Source organism: Symphalangus syndactylus, chromosome 14 (genome assembly GCF_028878055.3).
Source record: "Symphalangus syndactylus isolate Jambi chromosome 14, NHGRI_mSymSyn1-v2.1_pri, whole genome shotgun sequence".
Lineage (NCBI taxonomy): Eukaryota > Metazoa > Chordata > Mammalia > Primates > Hylobatidae > Symphalangus > Symphalangus syndactylus.
Window position 1 is genome coordinate 77,292,930 of NC_072436.2, and position 19,843 is coordinate 77,312,772.

Genomic DNA, 19,843 nt, shown 5'->3' on the forward strand with positions numbered 1-19,843 from the left:
AAGCCAGACACAAAAAGACTGCATGATCTCACTTATATGTGTAATCAAAAAAAAGTTGCACTCATAGTGATACAGAATAGAATGGTGGTTACCAGAAAGTTAGGGAAATGAGGCATTCTGGAAAAAGAGAGATGTTAGGCAAAGGGTACAAAAAAAATTCAGTCAGCCCTGAAAAATTTGGATATTTCACATTTAAAATTTTTTAAAACAAAAAGACCTTTGGGGGAAGGGTAATAATGAAAAAAATTGAGAAATATTGATATACAAAACCAGAATAATAAAATTCATACTACCAACTTCATTTACAAGGCAAATTAGGAAGTTCTATGAGGATTAGTCAATCTCTAATTCTTAGCAGAATTAAATAGAATTCAAATACTTACAAAGTTCTATTAATATCATCGGTATCATTCACTTATATTGCAGTATAATCAATAAAAGCAATGTACTTGCAAAAAAAAGTGTGATTTTACATAAATAGAATATCATTTTGCCTTATAAAGGAAATTTTAACATGGATGAACCAGCTTATTTTGCTGAGTAAAATAAGCCAGGAACAGAGGACAAATATGACTTATTCCACTCATATGAGGAATCTAAAGTCAGACTCATAGAAGCATGGAGTAGAATAGTTATTGCCAGGGCCAGTGGGAGGGGGAACAACATGTGTTAGTCAAAGAGCACAAAGTTTCAGATATGCAAGATGAGTAAGACCTAGAGATCTAATGTACAGCGTAATACCTATCATTAACAAATACTGTACTGTATACTTAAAAATTTGCTAATAGGGTACATCTTCAGTGTTCTTACCATGAAAGCAAACAAATTAAGAGGGCCAGGCATGGTGGCTCACGCCTGTAGCACTTTGGGAGGCCAAGGCCAGCAGATGGCTTGACCCAGGAGTTCAAGACCAGCCTGGCAACATGACAAAACACCATCTCTACAAAAAATACAAAAAATTGGCTAGGCACAGTGGTGTGTACCTGTAGCCCCAGCCTACTCAGGAGGCTGAGGTGGGAGAATCACCTGAGCCCAGAAGTTTCAGGCTGCAGTGAGCCATGATTGCTGTACTTCAGCCTGGGTGATGGAGTGAGACCCTGTGTCAAAAAGAAAAAGTAAAAATTAGAAAACAGAATAAGAGGAAATTTTTGAAAGTGATAGATATGTTTATGGCATTGAGTGTGGTAATGTGTCTGGAATTGGTGGGTTCTTGGTCTCACTGACTTCAAGAATGAAGCCGTGGACGCTTGCAGTGAGTGTTACAGTTCTTAAAGATGGTGTGTCCAGAATTTATTCCTTCTGATATTTGGACGTGTCTGGACTTTCTTCCTTCTGGTGGGTTTTGGTCTCTCTGACTTTAGGAGTGAAGCCGCAGACCTTCGCAGTGAGTGTTACAGCTCTTAAAGGCGGCGCGTCTGGAGTTGTTTGTTCCTCCCGGTGGGTTCATGGTCTCGCTGACTTCAGGAGTGAAGCTGCAGACCTTCGTAGTGAGTGTTACAGCTCATAAAGGCGGCACGGACCCAAAGAGTGAGCAGCTGCAAGATTTATTGCGAAGAGCGAAGAACAAAGCTTCCACAGCGTGGAAGGGGACCTGAGCAGGTTGCCACTGCTGGCTCGGGTGGCCTGCTTTTATTCCCTTATCTGGGCCCACCCACATCCTGTCGATTGGTCCATTTTACAGAGAGCTGATTGATCCATTTTAAAGAGAGCTGACTGGTCCGTTTTGACAGAGTGCTTATTGGTGTGTTTATAAACCTTTAGCTAGACACAGAGTGCTGGTTGGTGCATTTACAATCCTTTAGCTAGACAGGAAAGTTCTCCAAGTCCCCACCCAACACAGAAGCCCAGCTGGCTTCACCTCTCAATCCCCGCTGTAAACAGGACATCCCAACTGCTGTTGGGAATTTGGCCGATGACCACTCTAGCTACTTCCTGCTGGATAGGGGCGAAGAAGGGACCCTGCAGTTGTAGTGTCCTTCAGAGGGGAACTCTTTAGGCCAGTGGAAGGGCCAGCAGGTCGGTCCAGGGGTCCTCGGTAGAAGTTTTTAGTTGAACTCATTTGGGGTTCCATTTGTAAGACCATCTTTAGCTTGATGGCCTCGATTCTAGAGGAAACAAATTTGATAAGGAGGTTAAAAATACAGGGCCCGAAGGCAAGTAATAATAAGACGGCTGTCACGGGACCTAGAAAGGGGAGAAGACATGTTGCCCAACTGCAGAGGTTGGTATAAGAGTTTGAAAGGCGTCTGATTTTAGAAGCCTTTTCCTGTAAATGCCGGGCGACATCTCATACTATCTCTGACTGGTTAGTGTAAAAGCAACACTCTTCCCCTAAGAAGGTGCAAAGTCCTCCTTTCTCAGCAGTGAGGAGGTCTAGGCCTCGGGGGTTTTGGAAAGTCACTGCTGCCAAAGAGTCTATTTGGGATTGTAGAGTAAGGATAGATTTAGTTATTTCTTGCAAACTGTCTGAGAAATCCTTTGAGAGTGTGTGGTAGTAGGATAATGCATGTTACACTGTTAAGTTTTAGCAAACTTTAGTTAAACACCTTTTAAGTTTGGGATTTTAATTTTTCTTTGGTATTAATAAAACCTCGTTCAGTCCATATTAACTTAGAATTGGTATAGATGGCTCCTTACTGATTCTGTAAGTACTTTAAGATTTGGCTGAGTGCAAACAATTCGCAGGTTTGAGCAGATCAGTTATTAGGCAATTTTCCTAACTCTGCTTCTACAAGAGTTTCCTTATCACTTACTGAATACCCATTGTGTCTTTTTCCCTTAATCGCCTGGGAGGAACCGTCTATCATTCTGTCCTGAAGGGAGTTCCGCCTAGATTTGGTCAGAACTTTGTATGGTAATTAATTATGATTTAGATCCCCTGTTAGGAAGCCTGCTAGGTTAAGGATTTTTGATAGGAAGGCTATGGGTTGTCAGTGGCCTCAGTGCTTTCAGGCTATGCGCTTGTTCACACTGGCAACAAGGTGGTATTGGAGTGTTACAGGGTTACAGAGAAGACCTTCAATTATCAATTAGAGGTTTTAAATTTACCCTGGCTTTTAAAGGAATAGGGTAAACTGTTTTTTCTTTACTACTTCCATCTCTCTTTCTCTTTGACATCTTCTTCTCTCTCTTTCTGACTCCCTCTTTGTCTGTCTCTTCCTCTCTCTCTCTCTCTCTCTGACTTTCTGTCTGTTCCTTCCTCTCTCTCTCTGACTTTGTCTCTCTGTCTCCTTCTCTTTGACTTCCTATTTTTCTCTCTCTGTCTCTTCCTCTCTCTTTGTCTCTCTGTCTCTTCCTCTCTCTCTGTCTCTTTCCTTCTTTGACTTTGTCCTTCTTTCTTTCTTTCCTTCTTTCCTTTTCTCTTTCCCTCTTTCTTTTCTTCCTTCCTTCCTTTCTCTCTCTCTCTCTCTTTCTTTCTTTCTTTCTTTCTTTCTTTCTTTCTTTCTTTCTTTCTTTCTTTCTCCCTCTTTGTCTCTCCCTTCCCCTCTCTGTCTCTTTCTCTCTTTCCTTTCTGCTGGTCTTTCCCTTTCCCAGTTCTAAGGCTCAGTTAAGTGCCACTAGTTCTGCTAACTGGGCACTGATCCCTGGGGGAAGAGGCTTACTTTCAAGTACAGTTACATCACTAACTATGGCATAACCTGCCCTTTGCATCCCACTCTCCACAAACGAACCTCCATCAACATATAGGTTAAGGTCAGGATTAGCCAAGGGGACGTCCAAGAGATCATCTCGGGTAGCATAAGTCTGGACTATAATTTGTTGGCAGTCATGCTCGATTGGTTCCCCATCCTCTGGGAGAAAAGTGGCAGGGTTGAGGGCCACGCACGTACGTATTTGAAGCACCGGTCCCTCAAGGAGTAGTGCCTGGTATCTAAGTAGGCGGTTGTCCGATAGCCATAAACATTTTTGGCACCTAGTATGCCATTTACATCATGAGTATTCCAGACAGTGAGATCCTTTCCTTGTATTATTTTGATAGCCTCTGACACTAAGACGGCCATTGCCACAACTACCCGTAAACAGTGAGGTCAACCTTTTGCTACTACATCAATTTCCTTACTTAGGTATGCTACTGGTTGTGGGGTTGTCCCACGAGCCTGAGTAAGGACTCCAAGAGCTATCCCTGCTCTCTCTCTGATGTATAAAGAGAAGTTTTGTCCTGTGGGAAGGCTTAAAGCTGGAGCTTCAGTTTGTTCCTTCCAATGCCCAGACTTCAGGGTTGATTCCCTCCTTAAGTAAGGGACAACAAGTGGGTAACTTGTTCCCCATATTCATGTAGCTAATAGCCCCAGCTTTGGCTAATATATCCCTCCCTAATAAGGGTATGGGACTTTCAGGCATAACAAGAAAGGCATGTGAAAAGAGCAAAGTCTCTCAATTACAACTGAGGAGGTGGGAGAAATACCTGGTTACAGGCTGTCCCAGGATTTCTCGGACAGTAACGGACCTTGAGGACAGTCGTCTGGGACAGAAGATTAACACTGAGAAGGCCACACCAATGTCCAGGAGGAAGTCAATTTTCTGGCCCTCAATGGTTAACCATACCTGGGGCTCAGTGAGGGTGATGACATGAAATGGCACTTGCCCCAGGCACCCTCAGTCTTATTGTTGGATCATCTGGTTGGGGGCTTTTTTCTGGCCCAGAGAACCATTGCACTCTGGGGCAGTGTGCCTTCCAGTGATTGCCTCAGCATAGTGGACATGGATGAGGGGGTGGCTTGTTTCTTGTTGGACAATCTTTTTTAAAGTGTCCTTGTAAACCACACTGATAACAAGCCCTACCAGATGATTGGCCTGCTCCATTTTCTGTCCTTTCTGAACCACCAAGGTTTGTTTGTCTGAGGGCCATGACTAAGGCTGCAGCATTTCTCTGATCTTGCTTTTCCTTTTGGGCCTATTCCTCTTCATCCCTATTATAGAACACCGAGGTTGCCAGGTTTAATAATGCCTCCAGATTTTCTTTAGGGCCTGGGGCTTGCTTTTGGAGCTTTCTCCTGATATCTGCGGCTGATTGGATAATAAACTTATCTTTTAGAATCAATTGACCCTCGAGTGATTCGGGTGACAGGGGAGTATATTTTCTTAAGGCCTCCTATAGCCACTTGAGGAAAGCAGAAGGATTTTCTTCCTTTCCCTGAGTTATGGTGGACATCATTGAATAATTCATGGGCTTTTTCCTAATTCTCCTTAGTCCTTCTAGAACACAGGTCAACAGATGTTTGTGACTCCAGTCCCTATGATCGGAGTTGAGGTCTCAGTGGGGATCCATACTGGGGACAGCTTGCTGACCAGTAGGGAATTTGTCCCTTTCTTTGGCTGTCATTTTATCATTTACTTGACTAAGATGCCAGGTATCTCCAAACTCTTGGGTTGCAGCTAAAGCCGCATTCTTTTCATTAAAGGCCAGGGTTTGATCTAACGATAGCATGACATCTTTCCAAGTGAGATCGAAGGTTTGCCCTTGACCCCGTAGGACATCTGTGTACCTATCAGGATCATCTGAAAACTTCCCCAGGTCTGCCTTGATCTGCTTTAAATTAGAGAGGGAGAAGGGGACATGTACCTGGGTTGGGCCAAATTCCCCTCACCCTACAGCTTGAAGGGTACGTTACCAATAGCCCGGGGGTTTTTGTTGTCCTTTGGAGATTTCTTTGCTTATTTCCTTCTGGGCGGGGGAGATTAGAGGAGGCTTATCATTAATAGGAGGGGGAGCTATAGGGAGGCTAGGATATGGGGGTAAGCTGAAAGGTCCTCCTGGGGGATGTACATTGCAAGCTTTGTATAATCATGTATTCTTCAGTGAAAAGAAAGTTTGGACATAAGGTATTTCACTCCATTTGCCTTCCCTCTTACAGAAAAGGTCAAGCTGCAGGATAGTACTTAATTTATACTTTCCTCAGGTGGCCATTTTTCCCTATCCGAGAGAGAATATTGGGGCCAGGCAATAGTGCAGAAAAAAATGAGCCGCCTCTTTTTCAGGGTTTGCGGGTCAAATTGGTCCCAATGGCTTAGGATGCATTTCAAAGGTGAGCCTGTTGATGCCTGAGTGTTTCCCATCTGAAAGACAAAACCGCCTGTGGTTTTGGTTTGTTTTGTTTCTCCCCCACCCAAGAACCCACAACGGTCCCTGGACCCTGCTGATCGGAATAGTTGCACTCACTGACGCAAAAGCAAAAATACTAGTTTTCCTCCCGCACCACAAGGGGGACTGAGAAAGATCAGATTTAGTGGCCCTTACCAATGCATTCTCGAAAACTTGCACCCTCGCCCGTCCTCCTAGACCACAAAGAGGACCGAGAAAAATCGGATTTAGTGGCCCTTACTGACGCATTCTTGAAAACCCATTAGAGTCCTAAGCATTCTCCTCTTAGTATTGGGAACTTACCCATGTCCTATAAAGATGTTATGCCCCAAAAATGAAGTGGAGGGCCATACCCTGAGGGAGAGAAGGGATCTCCAGGGTTGGAAGAGTGACACCTTTTGTCCTCACTTATATGAATAGGAAGGATACAATTTCTGAGGCTCCCCATATTCTAGCTTCAGGAATAGCTTTTGTTAGGCCTGCTAGTCTGAGGAGGGATCCTAAAATTCCAGATAGTACCCCCTATGATGGGGCTTAGGGCAAAAATTACATCTTTCTGATTGGTGAGCCCGGGTCCCTAAAGAAGGTAACAGAATCCCAAATTTATACTAGAAATCATTCTTATAGGAAAACCTAGAAAAGCACCAGAGATAGGGAGTGGTTTTTAGAAGCGGGACTAGCCTGGAGAAGAGAGGTAAAAGGATGTTTGTCTGGCAGGCATTAGGACCCAAGGGGCAAGGGTCAGAGTAGATAGAATAGATGGGCAAGTCTCGCTTGGGCGACATGACTTTGAGAGTTTCACTCATGGCCACAGGGTCAACCAACTTGTTGTTGGGACCCCGGAGCTGAATGGCTTTCCTCTCTGTCGACCCTGGGCTCAGCCCAGAAGTACAGGAAAAGTGGAAGCTGGTTCCAGGCAAACCAATGCTCCCAACTCTGAAGAGTCAGGGATTGTTAGCCCTTTCCCAGAAAGACACCCGTGTCTTCAGTCTGGCAGCCGCGCTAGTAGCTTTTAACTGGCTGACAGGTGCCTGGTATTTAGCCCCCTAATTCTAAGGAAAAATAGGAAAGAATAGCAAGTGAAAGGGGTCTGATGGTACTCACCACTTGGCAATAAGTGATAGTCTCACCTCTTGGCAATAGGCGATGGTCCCATCTGGGTTGCCAAAATGTGTCTGGAATTGGTGAGTTCTTGATCTCGCTGACTTCAAGAATGAAGCTGCGGACCCTTGCAGTGAGTGTTACGGTTCTTAAAGATGGTGTGTCCGGAGTTTGTTCCCTCTGCTGTTCGGATGTGTCTGGACTTTCTTCTTCTGGTGGGTTCATGGTCTCGCTGACTTCAGGAGTGAAGCCGCATACCTTCGCAGTGAGTGTTACAGCTCTTAAAGGTGGTGCATCTGGAGTTGTTTGTTCCTCCCAGTGGGTTCATGGTCTTGCTGACTTCAGGAGTGAAGCTGCAGACCTTCGCGGTGAGTGTTACAGCTCATAAAAGCAGCACGGACCCAAAGAGTGGGCAGCAGCAAGATTTATTGTGAAGAGTGAAAGAACAAAGCTTCCACAGCGTGGAAGGGGACCTGAGCGGGTTGCCGCTGCTGGCTCAGGTGGCCTGCTTTTATTCCCTTATTTGGGCCCACCCACATCCTGCTGATTGGTTCATTTTACAGAGTGCTGATTGGTCCATTTTACAGAGAGCTGATTGGTCCATTTTGACAGAGTGATGATTGGTGTATTTACAAACCTTTAGCTAGACACAGAGTGCTGATTGGTGCATTTACAGTCCTTTAGCTAGACAGAAAAGTTCTCCAATCCCCCTACCTGATTAGCTAGACACAGAGTGCTGATTGGTGCATTTACAATCCTTCAGCTAGACAGAAAAGTTCTCCAAGTCCCCACCCAACCCAGAAGCCCAGCCGGCTTCACCTCTCAGTAATAGCTTCAGTGGTGTCTACTTCTCTCCAAATTAATCAAGTTGTATACATTAAATATGTACAGCTTTTTGTGTGTCAATAATACCTCAATAAAGTGATATGTAAAAAGAAGACAATAGAAGTAAAGAAAAAGGAGCTCAAGAGAATTACATTAATTATACATACTTGAGTTTATAAAAATGTAAACATTCCTAAATACAAAACAAACATGAAATCAAAACAATTTTTTAAAAAGTAAAGCAAAGTTGCCATATGGCAAAAAATACAAACTAAGCAGGGATTGTTATATACTGTATAACAAGACAGAATTATGCCACAGATTATTAAACAGAACAAAGAAAGTCACTCTACAATGCTGTGGGCTACTTTTCATAGTAAAAAAAAGTTATATCTGTGTAGCAAATAAAATGATAGGAATCTTCATAAAGCAGAAATTGTAGGAGATATAAGAAGAAACAGACAAAAGCAAACCAGTAGTTAATTTGCATGTAACATTTTCAGTCTAAGATGGGTCAGAATGACAAAAATGAGGAAATAAATCAGCAAAGTAACAGAATCAATAAGGAGCTCTCATGTGGATGGATACACACACACACACACACATACACACACAGAGTGTATATACAGCTATACACACACAAAGTACATATTAAAACATATATATATACACACTCTGATAATAGAGACACACTTCCTTTCAGTACTTCAGACTGATATTGTTCTATAATATCAGTTACATGAATATTGAGATCATCTATTACTTTAACTTTCCATTTGTTTAACTTGCTGATTGAGGTGTGCTAAAAGCAACTGTTAATATAATTGTCTTCTTTATTTCTGTCACCTTTTTTTGTTTCATATATTTAAGACATTCACACTCATGATTGTTGGGTCTTCCTGATGAATTGGTGTTTTTATCATTATGAAATGTCCCTCCTTTAATACTGTTTTTTAAAGTATATTATATCTGATAATTATTGCCATTCTAGCCTTTTCATATTTACATTTTTCTATTTATGTACTTTAAAACTATCTGTGTTTGTATATTTATAGTGGACTTCTTACAAACACCATATATTTGGTTCTTGCTCTTTTATGACAGTCTTTGTGTTTTAATTGGAATGTTCAGTTCATTAACATTTAATGTAATTATGGATGTAGTTGGAATTCAGTCTGTCATTTTGTTTCCTGTTTGTACTAATTTTTACTAATTTTTGTTTCTTCACTCCGCTTTTCCTTCCTTCTTTGGATTATTTTAATATTTTCCAGATTTTTTATTTATTTGCTTTTTCAGTCATACCTACTTGCACTGTTTTTTTAGTGGTCGCTGTAAGGGTTACATTTATATCCTTACTGTTCTACAGTCCACTTAGAATTAAAATGTAGAAATCTTCATGCAGTCCACTTCATGGAAAATGTAGAAATCTTGCAATGAACTGAATCAGTTCATTTACCCACCTTACAACATTCTTTATGCTATTGTTGCCATATACATTACCTACATGTTACAACCGTCACAAAATGTTATAATTTTTGCTTTCAACAGACTAGTGTATATTAAATAAAGGTAATGGAGTTCTTTATATTTGCCCACGTATTTACCGTTACTCCTACTTTTCACACTTTCTTGAAGATCTGCATTTCCATCTAACATTTATTTTAGCCTAAAGAGCTTCTTTTAGTCTTTCTTATGGCGTAGTTCTACTTGTGATAAATTTTCTTAGTTTCTTCCTGAAAATGTCTTTATTACACCTTCATTTGTGAAAGTCTTTACTGCATATAAAATTTTTTGTGTTTCTTCCTTCCAATACTTCAAACATGTTATTCCACTGCCCTCTTGAGATTATTCTGTTATTGTTTTTTTAAATTATTCAGTTGGATATGTAGTTTATCAATTTTTAAACTTCTTTTCAATATAAGCACGTAAGGCTATAGATTTCCCTTCAAATACCTCATTTGCTCAAGTTTTTTTATAGTATTAGCATTTAAGTATTTTAAAATTTCTATTATGATTTCTTCTTTAATGACTTCATTTCTAAGTACATGTGGATATATTGCTTATCTTTTTGTCAAACTTAATTACATTGTTGATGGATTAATTATAATGTTTAAAATGTATTGAGACATGCTTTTTTACTTACTACATAATATAATTTTGTAGATATCCCATTTGTGCTTGAGAAGAATGTGCATTCTCTGATTTAAGATTTAAGGTTCTCTGGGCCAGGCACAGTGGCTCACACCTGTAATCCCAGCACTTTGGGAGGCTAAGGCGGGCGGATCACGAGGTCAGGAGATGGAGACCATCCTGGCTAACACGGTAAAACCCGATCTCTACTAAAAAGACAAAAAATTAGCCAGGCGTGGTGGCGGGCCCCTGTAGTCCCAGCTACTTCGGAGGCTGAGGCAGGAGAATGGCGTGAACCCGGGAAGTGGTTCTCTGATTTAAGTTCTAGGTATCCAATAAATATAACTTCATAATTGTGTTGTTTAAGACTCCTATTTCTTTCTAATTTTCTCACTGCTTAGACTAGCAAATATTTAGAGATAACCGTTGAAGTCTCATACAGTGATGGTAGTCTGATCATTTGTTTTAATTCTATTCATGTTTTGCTTTATACATTTTCAAGCCTGTTTTATTACGTACATTCAAGTTTAGAATTTTTGTATATACAGAAGATTGAAACTAGGCCCCTTCCTTTCACTGTATACAAAAATTAACTCAAGATGGATTAGAAACTTAAATGTGAAACCTAAAACTATAAAACCCTTAGAAGAAAACCTAGGAAATATTGTTCTGGACGTAGGCTCTGGCAAAGACATCATGACAAAGACTCCACAAGCAATTGCAACAAAAACAAAAATCGACAAATTGGAGGAATCTCTGCTCAAAGACTTGATGCTTATTTTTCCTCCATAATTTGAAGATATTTTCTGTCTTCTACCTCCCATTGTTGCCAGTGAAGTCTAGGGTCAGTCTATTTGTAGTTCCTTTTTAGATGATATGTCTTCTCTCTGGCAGCTTTCTCTTTTTTTAAACTTTATGTATAAGTTATTCTTTTTTTCTTGCACTTTTAGTTTCAAGGGTGCATCAGCTGGTTTGTTACAAGGGTAAATTGCATGTCATGGGGGTCTGGTGTACAGCTTATTTCATCACCCAGAATAACTATGCTACTAATGAGCATGGTATTCCATAGGTACTTTTTCAATTCACCCTCCTCCCACACTCCAGCCTCAAGTAGGCCTTGGTATCTACTGTTACCTTCTTTGTGTCCCTGTGTACTCAGTGTTTAGCTCCCACTTACAAGAGAGAACATGTGGTATTTGGTTTTTTGGTCCTGTATTAATTCTCTCAGGATAGTGGCCACCAACTCCATCCATGTTGCTGCAAAGGACTATCTCTTTCTTTTATATGACTGCATAGTATTCCAGGGTGTATATATACCACATTTTCTTTCTTTTTTTTTTATTATCGTATTTTAAGTTTTAGGGTACATGTGGACAATATGCAGGTTTGTTACATATGTATCCATGTGCCATGTTGGTGTGCTGCACCCATTAACTTGTCATTTAGCATAAGGTGTATCTCTTACTGCTATCCCTCCCCCTCCCCCCACCCCACAACAGTCCCCAGAGTGTGATGTTCCCCTTCCTGTGTCCATGTGTTCTCATTGTTCAATTCCCACCTATGAGTGAGAACATGCAGTGTTTGTTTTTTTTGTCCTTGTGATAGTTTACTGAGAATGATGGTTTCCAGTTTCATCCATGTCCCTACAAAGGACATGAACTCATCATTTTTTATGGCTGCATAGTATTCCATGGTGTATATGTGCCACATTTTCTTAATCCAGTCTATCATTGTTGGACATTTGGGTTGGTTCCAACTCTTTGCTATTGTGAATAGTGCCACAATAAACATACGTGTGCATATGTCTTTATAGCAGCATGATTTATAGTCCTTTGGGTATATACCCAGTAATGGGATGGCTGGGTCAAATGGTATTTCTAGTTCTAGATCCCTGAGGAATCGCCACACTGACTTCCACAATGGTTGAACTAGTTTACAGTCCCACCAACAGTGTAAAAGTGTTCCTATTTCTCCACATCCTCTCCAGCACCTGTTGTTTCCTGACTTTTTAATGATCACCATTCTAACTGGTGTGAGATGGTATCTCATTGTGGTTTTGATTTGCATTTCTCTGATGGACAGTGATGATGAGCATTTTTTCATGTGTTTTTCGGCTGCATAAATGTCTTCTTTTGAGAAGTGTCTGTTCATGTCCTTCGCCCACTTTTTGATGGGGTTGTTTGTTTTTTTCTTGTAAATTTGTTTGAGTTCATTGTAGGTTCTGGATATTAACCCTTTGTCAGATGAGTAGGTTTCGAAAATTTCCTCCCATTTTGTAGGTTGCCTGTTCACTCTGATGGTAGTTTCTTTTGCTGTGCAGAAGCTCTTTAGTTTAATTAGATCCCATTTGTCAATTTTGGCTTTTGTTGCCATTGATTTTGGTGTTTTAGACATGAAGTCCTTGCCCATGCCTATATCCTGAATGGTAATGCCTAGGTTTTCTTCTAGAGTTTTTATGGTTTTAGGTCTAACATGTAAGTCTTTAATCCATCTTGAATTAATTTTTGTATAAGGTGTAAGGAAGGGATCCAGTTTCAGCTTTCTACATATGGCTAGCCAGTTTTCCCAGCACCATTTATTAAATAGGGAATCCTTTCCCCATTTCTTGTTTTTGTCAGGTTTGTCAAAGATCAGATAGTTGTAGATACGCGGCATTATTTCTGAGGGCTCTGTTCTGTTCCATTGATCTATATCTCTGTTTTGGTACCAGTACCATGCTGTTTTGGTTACTGTAGCCTTGTAGTATAGTTTGAAGTCAGGTAGCATGATGCCTCCAGTTTTGTTCTTTTGGCTTAGGATTGACTTGGCGATGTGGGCTCTTTTTTGGTTCCATATGAACTTTAAAGTAGTTTTTTCCAATTCTGTGAAGAAAGTCATTGGTAACTTGATGGGGATGGCATTGAATCTATAAATTACCTTGGACGGTATGGCCATTTTCACGATATTGATTCTTCCTACCCATGAGCATGGAATGTTCTTCCATTTGTTTGTATCCTCTTTTATTTCATTGAGCAGTGGTTTGTAGTTCTCCTTGAAGAGGTCCTTCACATCCCTTGTAAGTTGGATTCCTAGGTATTTTCTTCTCTTTGAAGCAATTTTGAATGGGAGTTCACTCATGATTTGGCTCTCTGTTTGTCTGTGATTGGTGTTCAAGAATGCTTGTGATTTTTGTACATTGATTTTGTATCCTGAGACTTTGCTGAAGTTGCTTATCAGCTTAAGGAGATTTTGGGCTGAGACAATGGGGTTTTCTAGATATACAATCATGTCATCTGCAAACAGGACAATTTGACTTCCTCTTTTCCTAATTGGATACCCTTTATTTCCTTCTCCTGCCTGATTGCCCTGGCCAGAACTTCCAACACTGTGTTGAATAGGAGTGGTGAGAGAGGGCATCCCTGTCTTGTGCCAGTTTTCAAAGGGAATGCTTCCAGTTTTTGCCCATTCAGTATGATATTGGCTGTGGGTTTGTCATAGATAGCTCTTACGATTTTGAGGTATGTCCCATCAGTACCTAATTTATTGAGAGTTTTTAGCATGAAGGGTTGTTGAATTTTGTCAAAGGCCTTTTCTGCCTCTATTGAGATAGTCATGTGGTTTTTGTCTTTGGTTCTGTTTATATGCCGGATTACATTTATTGATTTGTGCATATTGAACCAGCCTTGCATCCCAGGGATGAAGCCCACTTGATCATGGTGCATAAGCTTTTTGATGTGCTGCTGGATTCGGTTTGCCAGTATTTTATTGAGGATTTTTGCATCAATGTTCATCAAGGATATTGGTCTAAAATTCTCTTTTTTGGTTGTGTCTCTGCCCAGCTTTGGATATACCACATTTTCTTTATCCTGTCAACCATTGATGAGCATCTAGGTTGATTCCATGTCCTTCCTATTGTGAATAGTGCTGTGATGAACATACACATCACATATCTTTATGTTAAAACAATTTATATTCCTTTGGGTGTATACTTAGTAATGGGATTGCTGGGTTGAATAGTAGTTCTGTTTTAAGTTCTTTGAGAAATCTCCAAACTGCTTTCCACAGTAGCTGAACTAATTTACATTGCCACTAGTGGTGTATAAGTGTTCTTTTTTCTCTGCACCCTTGCCAGCATCTGTTGTTTTCTGACTTTTTAATAATAGCCATTCTGACTGGTATGAGATGGTATCTCATTGTGGTTTTGATTCACATTTCTTTAACGATTAGTGATGCTGAGGATTTTTCCATATGCATGTTGGCTGAGTGTCTTATTTTGAGAAGTGTCTGTTCATGTCCTTTCTCCGTTTTTTAATGGGGTTTTAAGTTTTTTGCCTGTTAATTTATTTAAATTCTTTATAGATTCTGGATATTAGACCTTTGCCAAATGCATAGTTTGTGAATATTTTCTCTCATTCTGTAGGTTCTTTGTTTACTTTTTTGATAGTTTCTTTTGCTATGCAGAAGTTCTTTAGTTTAATTCGTCTTCCCATTCATCAGTTTTTTGTTTTTGTTGCAATTGCTTGTGGAGTCTCTGTCATGACATCTTTGCCAGGGCCTATGTCCATAATGATATTTCCTAGGTATTCTTCTAAGGTTTTTGTAGTTTTGGGTTTTACATTTAAGTCTGTAATTCATCTTGAGTTGATTTTTGTATACAGTGAAAGGAAGGTGCCTAGTTTCAATCATCTGTATATGACTATCCAGTTATTCCAGCACCATTTATTAAATAGGAAGTCATTTCCTCATTGCTGCTATTGTCTATCTTGTCAAAGATCAGATGGTTGGTTGCAGGTGTTTGCCTTTATTTCTAAGTTCTCTAATCTGTTCCATTGGTTTATGTGTCTGTTTTTGTACCAGTACCATGCTGCTTTGTTTACTGTAGCTTTGTAGGAGTTCGAAGTGCATAACCTGATGCCTCCAACTTTGTTCTTTTTACTTAGAATTGCTTTGGGTGTTCAGGCTTTTTTTGGTTCCATATAAATTTTTTTTTTTTTGAGATGTAGTTTCACTTTTGTTGCCCAGGCTGGAGTGCAATGGTGCGATCTCAGCTCACTGCAACCTCTGCCTCCCAGATTCAAGTGATTCTTCTGCGTCAGCTTCCCAAGTAGCTGGGATTACAGGCCCCCGCCACCACACCTGGCTAATGTTTTGTATTGTTTTTTTTAAGTAGTGCTGGGATTATAGGTATAAGCCACTATGCCTGGCCTGGTTCCATATAAGTCTAAGGTTTTTCTAGTTCCGTGAAAAATGTCAGTAGTAGTTGGATAGGAATAACATTGAATCTGTAGTATGGCCATTTTAACAGTATTGATTCTTATTATCCATGAGCATGAAATGGTTTTCCAATTGTTTATGTCATCTCTAATTTCTTTCCACAGTGTTTTGTAATTCTCATTGTAAAGATCTTTCACCTCCCTGTTTAGCTGTATTCCTGTGTATTTTATTCTTTTTGTGGCTATTGTGAATGGAATTGCATTCTTGATTTGGCTCTCAGCTTGGACATTATTGGTGTATAGAAATGCAACTCATTTTGCACTAATTTTATATCCTGCAACTTTGCCAAAGCTGTTTATCAGATCTAGGAGTCTTTAGGCTGAGACTATGGGATCTTGTAGGTATAGAATCATATCATCTGAGAAGGGAGATAGTTTGACTTCCTCTCTTCCGATTTATTGATAGATGCCTTTTATTTCTTTCTTTTCTGGAAGGTTTTAGTTTTCTTTCTTATCTTTTTATTTTTATTAATTTATTTATTTATTTTGAGGCAGAAACTCACTCTCTTGCCCAGGCTGGAATGCAGTGGCACAATCTCTGCTTACTGCAACCTCTGCCTCCTGGGTTCAAGCAATTCTTGTGCCTCAGCCTCCTGAGTAGCTGAGAATACAGGCACCCACCACCACATCTGGCTCATTTTTGTATTTTTGGTAGAGGTGGGGTTTTACTCTGTTGCCCAGGCTGGTCCTGAAGTTTTAGCATCAAGTGATAAACCCATCTCGGCCTCCCAGAGTGCTGGAATTATAGGCACCCGGCCTAATTGTCTCTTTTTGTTCAGTTCTGCATTTCCATTACAAATGTGGATATTTTAAATTTCCTTTTTATATCTCCTGCCTGATATACATTGTTTCTTGTGTGTTGATTGTCTCATATCATTTATCATCTCTGGAAATTCTTAGCCATTAACTTAATTCCCTGTGTAGTCATATTAGACTTTTTCATATTCTCTAATTTGCTTAGCCTCTCTTTATATTTTTAATCTCTTTTTCCTCTGTGCAACATTCTGTGTAATTCCTGACATACATAATTTATGCACTTTTATTCCACCAATTCTTTCTTCAAATGTGTCAAATTGACTGAGCACAGTGGCTCACACCTGTAGTCCCAGCACTTTGGGAGGCTGAGGCAGGAAGATCACTCGAGCTCATGGATTCAAAATCAGGCTGGGCAACATAATGAGACCTCATTTCTACAAAAAAAAAAAAGTATTACCCCAGCATGTGGCACATGCTTGTAGTCACAGCTGCTTAGGAGACTCAAGGTCTTCTAAGACACTCGAGGTACTTATGATGTTGAGGTTGCAGTGAGCTATAATCATGCCCCTGTACTCCAGCTTGGGTAACAGAGCAAGACCCAGTCCAAAACAAACAAAAAGTCAAATTATTTAACTTCAATAATTAGATTTTTATTTCTAAAAGTTCTGTTTTATTCTTTAAAATAGTAACCTGATTATTCTTTTTTGTATCATATTACATGCTTATTTTCATGACTCCCTCACTTCTTTAAATATTTTATATTGAATTATTTTATATGCCTACTTTAATAGTTCAATTATTTGAAATCCATGGAGATCTAAATTTGTTATTTTTCTAATTTTTAGTTATAGTGCCTTGTTTTCTTGTGTTTTTGATTATCTTTATGAACTCATACTTGTTTGATTTTAATTTATGTTAATTTATGTTAAAAAATCATTGAGGGCCTCTATTAGAAAGGCTTTAATCCAGACATGAATTTGTTTGTTTCTGTGAAAGTTAGGGGCACTACTAACCTGGGTCTCTTTTAGCCCCTGGCTTAATCAGAATTCTTGGGTTTAGCTCTTGTACTTGGCTTAATCAACAGTGTGAGCTTATCACCTTTAACTTGAGTTTTGTTCAGGCTTATCTCCTAAGAGTGATGGCCCTGTAAGTAGTTCTGCCCTGTTTTTGCCCCTTATTTGTTGTCTGCTGAGTGATCCTTACTCTGATTTCTATCAAGAGATTTTGTTTAATTGGTTATTTTTTTTATGGAGGATATGGCCCCCTTGGTATTTACTTACTTTTCATAGTCCTATGATTTACTTTAACTAAGTTGTATATTTTATAAACAACCTAGTTGGGAGTTTTCTTTTGCTATTTCTGTTTCACCATGCTGCCAGATGCCTATGTCAGTTTTTTAATTTTACCATGTATCATTACCATCTACTGTCTATCATTACCTCTCACCTAGAAAGAAGAGCACATCCTAACTTATCCCCCTTAATTTCACTCTCTCCAATTTCAGTTTGCCCTATATGATTGCCAAATTGATGTTTCAGTGAACATGTTAGACATGTTAACTTTGAGGTGCCTCGAAATAATAATTTGGAGATCAGGGAAGAGATGGATCCCAGAGGTGTAGATTTGTAAGCCACTGATAATTGATAAGCAATGCCCTGGGTATGGTAAGGTTATTGAGGAGATTGGAGAGAGTGGGTAGAAATAAAAGGGCATTATAGAATACTGATTTCATGGGGAGGCAGAGAAAAATGAACTAGCAAAGGAGACTAAGAAGAATACATCTAAGGAAGGGAAAACAAAAAATTAAGGAAAGCAGGGCAAGCCAAGGTAGGAGAGGGTTTCAAGGAAGGGCAGTTTATAGAATTAGATGTGACCAAAGGGGCACACAAGATAAGAATTTACCTTTAAGTTTGATCCTAAGAAGATGATGACAATGGCTCAGGCCTATAATCCCAGCACTTTTGGGATGCTGAGGTGGGTGGTTTGCTTGAGCCCAGGAATTTGAGACCAGCCTGGGCAACATGGCAGAAACTCCATCTCTACAAAAAATGCAAAAAATTAGCTGGGCATAGTAGCGTGCACCTATAGGCCCAGCTACTTGGTGGGGCTGAAGTGGGAAGATCACCTGAGCCCAAGAGGTCAAGGCTGTAGTGAGCGATGATTGCACCACTGCACTCCAGCCTGGGTGACAGAGTGAGACTCTGTATTAAAAAAAAGAAGAAGATGGGGCCAGGCACAGTGGCTCACGCCTGTAATCCCAGCACTTTGGGAGGCTGAGGCCGGCGGATCACGAGGTCAAGAGATCGAGACCATCCTGGCCAATATGGTGAAACTCCATCTCTACTAAAAATACAAAAATCAGCTGGGCATGGTGGTGTGCGCCTACTCCCAGCTACTCGGGAGGCTGAGGCAGGAGAATCACTTGAATCAGGGAGGTGGAGGTTGCAGTGAGCCGAGATCATGCCACTGCACTCCAGCCGGGCGACAGAGCGAGACTCCATCTCAAAAAAAAAAATATATATATATATAGATAGATAGATAGACAGATAGATAGATAGATAGATAATTAGTATTGCCAGATAGTTACAATGGAATGGGGACAAATGCGAAACTGCAGTGAATGCATGGACAAATAGTACAATTTGCTAATCCTCTGACCTCTTCCTTAGTATATCCCACCTCCACTGAATATATAATGAATCAATAAGCTTCCTAGTACAAGACACTCTTCATTCACAAAATAAACACAATTGCCTTTTGATTTCTGTAGCTGAGAGGGATTCAGGCAAATACAGGAGGTACTAACAAGAAGAGGCAACATATTTTCTAAGCTATCATAGTCAGCAGTGTCTACTTGGGGTTATGTTTACTCTTGAAAGTTATACTTAAGGCCTCCACAGGCTCTGTGCCTCAGCCCCTCCTAAATGTAATAACTTTTCACATATGGAAGATCTTAGTAGGCCAAATCCCTTCTGTTTGAAAATATTTTTCCAATCAGAAGGACAAAAACAATATCACAGAAATATGTTAAATAAACAGCTCTTTTCTTTTATATATTCTTTTTCACAACTAACATAACATTTTTTTCTGCCTTGTAGGTACCAGAGGTTTGAAAAGGCATTTCTCCTAGCTGTTGACATTGGTGCTCGTGACCTCTTTATGGTGAGTCATTTTCGGAGATGATTTTGTGCCTTCAGTTCTAAGGCTGAGTAAGTTGTCAGCTTTTGTGACCATAAAAAGGATTAGTGTCATTTTGCAGCCTTAGACACAGGGTGGGAAAGCATTATTCCATCTTGACTTGCAGGTTTGCTTTCGTGAAACTGGTCAATAACCATCTAGTATCTTTTGATTTGTTTACATTTTCTTTGCTGGCTCCAATGGATCTTTTGTGTTTTCTAAGAATTTATAATTCTTGAACTTTTCTCCTCATGTACCTTGATGCAAGGGGATGACACCTATCTATCTGATAAGCTTAAATGTCTTTCTAATCCATTCTCTGAAGAAAAGCTATAGAATCCAGGACATAGGGCAAAATATGTCCCACAGATCTTGAATGTGCTCAGTTTGTCCCTTAGATTTTAGTGTAGAGTAACAAAGTAGGAATGTTCTCATATGTATTTTTTAAGAAACCATAGTACAAAGTGGATCCAAGAAGTTAAATTCATGTACACTCTGGCCCTCCCATTTATTAGCTACA

General features: G+C 39.9%; 1 protein-coding gene across 4 annotated transcripts in view; it reads left to right on the forward strand.

The window, feature by feature from the left end:
• WDPCP (WD repeat containing planar cell polarity effector) overlaps positions 1-19,843 on the forward strand; it is a 515,554-nt gene that overhangs the window by 262,681 nt on the left and 233,030 nt on the right. For all 4 annotated transcript variants that reach the window (XM_055241570.2, XM_063617935.1, XM_055241569.2 and 1 more), the window contains one exon: positions 19,245-19,308. In XM_055241570.2, coding sequence (XP_055097545.1) covers positions 19,245-19,308 — 64 coding nt within the window. The remainder of the gene's footprint in view (positions 1-19,244; positions 19,309-19,843) is intronic.